The following is a 4,918-nucleotide window of genomic DNA, read 5'->3' as shown; positions in this document are numbered from 1 at the left end:
CACACACACACACACACACACACACACACACACACACACACACACACGAAATTCGCAAGGAAGCTCCAATGCCAAAATGCCAGACCGTCACGGGCGAGCGTGGTCTGAGTTATGCGGAAAAGTGGTACCTGTTGAAATAGGCGAAGGCAGTACAAAAGGCACCCTGGGCCGCAGGGTGTCAAAGACCAGATCTCATGTTTACTTGGCTCGTGGTTTGACTCATTCTTTCCTGGAACTTCCCAGCTGTTGGACAGAATGAATCAAAGCAAAGACTTTTGGTGTTTGGCCCGTGGCAGAGATGAATTTGAAACATGTGTTGAGTTTCAGCTGGTGACCCCAGACTTACAGACTCAAAGGACGCTTGCATTTTCCAGGCATCAAAGACTTGCTGTAGATACAAATACTTCGCAACCATTCGTGAAGGGGGGTGGGGGGCGGTGGGACTCATTTATGTTTCCAAGAGCCCGAGGCAAGCTCATGGGCAATTTTGGAGCTTGTCGCCAGAGCCGGATGGCATGGGCTACGTTGAGATGTGGCCTGGAGACCAGGTTCAGGGGACGTCTTTCCAGGAAGCCTTCTGTGACATCCCACTACACTCCCAAACTAGTCCGCCTTACTCTTTGTTCCCATGAGCCCCTATGCTCTGTATTACGCTTGGGCTATCCCCCCACTAGACTGTCAGCTTAAAGACGGGGTCTGAGTGTTACCCCTCTGTCCCCAGTGTAAAGTCCAACACAGAACGGGCACACGATGATATTTGTTGACAAATGTGTGACTCTGTGTAGGGATGGGTAGAGTCTCCACAGATGCAAGACTGGAGCCCAGTTACAGGACTGTGGCGTAAGGTCAGAGGGTAGGACTGTGGCATAAGGTCAGAGGGTAGGACTGTGGCATAAGGTCAGAGGGTGGGGCCACAGCTGCTGACTGCCCTTCGGCCTGATGATGGGGACCCTGCCCCGTCTGTGGGGAGGCCTCGCAGGGACACACAGAGCCACGTGGAGAGAGCCCTGGCTCTGACGCTGTGGTGCTGTGTGATCTTGAGCCAGTCACACACCCACTCTGAGCCTCAGTCTCTTCATCTGGCTGTGCCTTCCGCTGTGGTCAACTCACAGGGTTATTTGCGGTGCTCGTGTGACATAGCCACGCAGATGCCCAGATGGATGCACTGCAGTGTCTAGAGAGGGCGTGATCGAGCTCTGCCTGCTGACTGTTGGGATCTACAGGAGGTGCCTTACCTTCTTTCTCTTGCAGACGCCATCTTTCCCCACTTAGAAGCCTCCTGCCCTCACTGTCTCTTGGGCAGGGTCAGGCCCTATCGGCCATCCACAGGCCATCCCAGTGCCCTCTGCCGTGCCCCCAATGTCGGCTCTCCCTCAGGGGTGCAGGTTAGCGTTCAGACCCGTCTGCTGCAGTGGCAGCGGGGGCTCCACGATGCCTTTCTCCCGGGCAGGGTTCAAGGGCGAGAAGGACCACTGGAGGAGCCGGCGCACCATCTGCGTGAAGACCCACGAGAGTGGCAGGAGGGAAATCGAGATGTTCGACTCGGCCATCCTGCTGATCCGGAACCCGTACAGGTCCCTGGTGGCCGAGTTCAACAGGAAATGTGCCGGGCACCTGGGCTACGCAGCTGACCGCAACTGGAAGAGCAAAGGTGAGCAGAAGGGGCCGGCGGGGTGGGGGGAACCGTTGCAACTTTATTCGTGGGGTCAGTCTGCTGATACACGCTTACTGAAGTCCTACTATGTGCCAGGCACTGGGTAAGGCGCCAGGAGCCCAGGCTACAGGGGTCACAGTCTCTGCCCTCAAGGCACGAATAGTCTAGCCTTTGGGCAATGAATTAAAGAGACACAAGTCAGGATAGCGAGTGATATAAAATGAAGCCATCAGAAATACAGCTGTGTCCCGCAGTGTGGGTGGCACGATGAGACACGGGGCCTGAGGCTGGGCAGCTTGTGCTTCCGTCCCTGTGTGACTCCGGATCACCTGAGGCTGGTGGGTGTCCCCGCCTTTCCCTATCACCCTCTCTCTAGAGCAGCCCCCATCGGCCACCCCTGCCCTCCTGCTGACTCCCCTCGAGGATGCAGGCAAGCTGAGCTCTGATCCCTCCTGGGTCTCTTACCAGCCCAGTGACCCCAGGCAAGCTGCAGACCTTGTCTTCTGAGCCTCGGTTTTCTCACCTTAAAAACAAGGGTGGTCCCATCTCATGGGGTCGTTGTGAAGGTTAGAGAAGGCAGATGCTTCCCACAGCATTTTAGTGTCTTAACAGCCCAGTTATGGAAGCGATTTTTGTTGGGGTGATTCTTGACATTTGCACCCTTCTCCCCACTTAAAAAAAAGACCCACCGAGTTTCTAAATTTGCTGAAAACAAACCTCATGGAGCAGATCACCTGCCAGAGATTGCAGCGGCCCCGTCTGTGGCCTCCTTGTACGTCACTGGTTACACTGGCGATTGCACCCACAAGACACAAGAAGCGTCAGTTAGGCACCCCATTCACGTAGCTGTGTGGGAGGCCCTGGGACAGGAAATCCGGCCTGCACAGCGTCTTCATCTGACTAGGAGGCACAGAAGCTGCCCCACACACACTGCTCGGCCCCCATTACCCAGACTGGATGTGCAGAGCTGCCAGGGCAACATCAAGGTGAACCGAGGGTCATCTCGACAGAGAGGCCCTGCCTCGGTCATCTTTAACTCCACTGTGTCCCATAAGCCCGAGACCCTGGGCTCTCGCCATGCAGGGACAGTCCCAGAGGGCGAGGTCCACCAGAGAGAGAACCAGTTCTTGGAACGCACAGTCCCCGTTCGTCTTAACTTGGTGTGTTTCCAAGGAAACTGCTGGGGGAAGGTGGACCTGAGGTCACAGCTCCCAGGCGGGCTTGCAGCTCTTCAAAGCCTAGCCTGACAGTAACCCTCCCCTACACGAGGTCACCAAGAGGGCCTTCCTCCGTGGGAGATCGGGTGGGTCGCCCTGGGTGGTGGACGATGGCGCATCCTGGCCCCCAGGAGGCCAGCAGCCCCACCGGGCCCGGGCCCTGACACGGCGCCCCTTCTCTCCCACCCAGAGTGGCCGGACTTTGTCAACAGCTACGCGTCATGGTGGTCCTCGCACGTGCTGGACTGGCTCAAGTACGGCAAGCGGCTGCTGGTGGTGCACTACGAACAGCTGCGGCGCAGCCTGGTGCCCACGCTGCGGGAGATGGTGGCCTTCCTCAACGTGTCCGTGAGCGAGGAGCGCCTGCTCTGCGTGGAGAACAACAAGGAGGGGAGCTTCCGGCGGCGTGGCCGGCGCCCGCACGACCTCGAGCCCTTCACCCCCGCGATGAAGGACCTGATCAACGGCTACATCCGGACGGTGGACCGGGCCCTGCGTGACCACAACTGGGCCGGGCTGCCCCGGGAGTACGTGCCCAGATGATAGGCCCCGGCCCGCTCTGCCCACCCTGCTGGGAGCCGGCCGCCCCCGCGGGGCTACGCACGTGCTCCAACGCTCGGGTGCCCCCCTGGGATGCTCGGGTGCCGATGCCACCTGCAGGGAGGTTCCCCAACCGCCCCCAGGGCTGCCTGCCTCCCGCACGGGGAGACTGGACGTGAGCCCCGGCCAGGCGGACCCGATGTCACAGGATGGACGCGAGGGGACACGCACTCCTAGCCAGACCCACTTAGACCTGCCACTCGCTGCTCACAGTGCCCCAACGCGCCTACGCCACCACCCCAGCTGTGCCAGACACTCCCAGACTTGCAGACGTGAACGTTGATGCAGGCGTGTGGCGTCTGCCCGTTCCTAGGGGCTGCCTGTCCGTCTCTCCCACACACTGACACACACGTGCACCCTGGGCTCTTGGAGGCCCCGGGCTTCCTGTTTCCAGCCCAGTGCAGGCTTGCTGCTCAGGGGCTTTGACTGGGGGATACTGGGCTGGGCGAGCTTAGTGCTCTGAGGACCCGGGAGCCCGGCCTGGAGATGGGCTCACAGCCTGTGCCCACTGGGCCGGGCAGCCCTGACCGTGCACCTGCGTCCCACAGTGTGTGTGGTGCGATGACCGGGCCCCGCCAGCTCTGCGGCCCTGCCTCTCCCTTCGCTGAGGGTGGGCTGGTGGCACCATGGGTGGAGCGGAGCTGCCCACACAAACCCCGCACCTCAGGACCGGCCACAAGTTCTGTGCACCCCCGACCCCCTGTCCAAAATCAGCACTCCCTGGAGTGGGCGCCTCCTTGCCTGGCTTCTTTCTCTGACTGTCCCCATAACGCTGGGGACTCGGGCCATGTCCCAGAAGCAGGGTGTGGGGGCGAGGAGACAGCAGGGCAGGGAAGGGGCTGGGCCTCCAGGGGAGCCCGAGACCTAGGGGCCCCTTACACCAGCAATGCCAGCAGAAGGGGGCTTGGGGTGGGCATGGGCAGACCCGGGAGGGATGAGTACTGGGTGCCACTGGGGCTGGTTGTCCCCCTATGTTGACGGGCCCCTGCTCTCCACGGGGTCGCCCCTGGGTTCATGAGGAAGGGGGGTGGCATGGCCTGTCAACCAGGCTGCAGCTCCTGTCTGACCCCCACTGGCCCAGCCCTCTCTGTCTCTCTGTTATTCACCCACTACTTCCTGTCACTGGGCCTCTTTGTCATCCCCTCTGTCTCTGTTTTCTGTGAAGCTATCTTTCCCACTCGTTCATCCAAGAAGGGGAAGGGAACTCCCGGGCACTGATGCCTGCTGCTGTGTACAAGCCTACGGGCCTCCTGAGAAGGTGGATTCATAAGGTCCCCTCCCCTCACTGTCTAGTGGGGATTGGGGAGGGGTTGTCACAAATGGGAGTGAGAAACCCGGTGACAGAGGAGTGTGTGTGCTGTGCGGGCTCCCAGGAGGAACCTGTAGGAATTATTCCAGCCACGCAGAGGGGAAGGGTAATTGAGGCAGAGGGAACAGCATGTACAAA

The 4,918-nt window shown here is 60.0% G+C and overlaps 1 protein-coding gene across 1 annotated transcript in view; it reads left to right on the top strand.

Moving 5' to 3' along the window:
- WSCD1 (WSC domain sialate O sulfotransferase 1) overlaps positions 1-4,200 on the top strand; it is a 40,866-nt gene extending 36,666 nt beyond the window's left edge. The window contains exons 8-9 of the mRNA XM_027130790.1: positions 1,451-1,651; positions 3,062-4,200. Coding sequence (XP_026986591.1) covers positions 1,451-1,651; positions 3,062-3,414 — 554 coding nt within the window. The 3' untranslated portion in view covers positions 3,415-4,200. The remainder of the gene's footprint in view (positions 1-1,450; positions 1,652-3,061) is intronic.
- Positions 4,201-4,918: the final 718 nt, after the last annotated feature.

The sequence above is a fragment of the Aethalodelphis obliquidens genome, unplaced genomic scaffold, assembly GCF_003676395.1.
Source record: "Aethalodelphis obliquidens isolate GAN/ISIS:26980383/991018 unplaced genomic scaffold, ASM367639v1 scaffold38, whole genome shotgun sequence".
Lineage (NCBI taxonomy): Eukaryota > Metazoa > Chordata > Mammalia > Artiodactyla > Delphinidae > Aethalodelphis > Aethalodelphis obliquidens.
The sequence above is the reverse complement of the archived record's forward strand: the minus strand, read 5'-3'. Positions and strand labels throughout refer to the sequence as shown.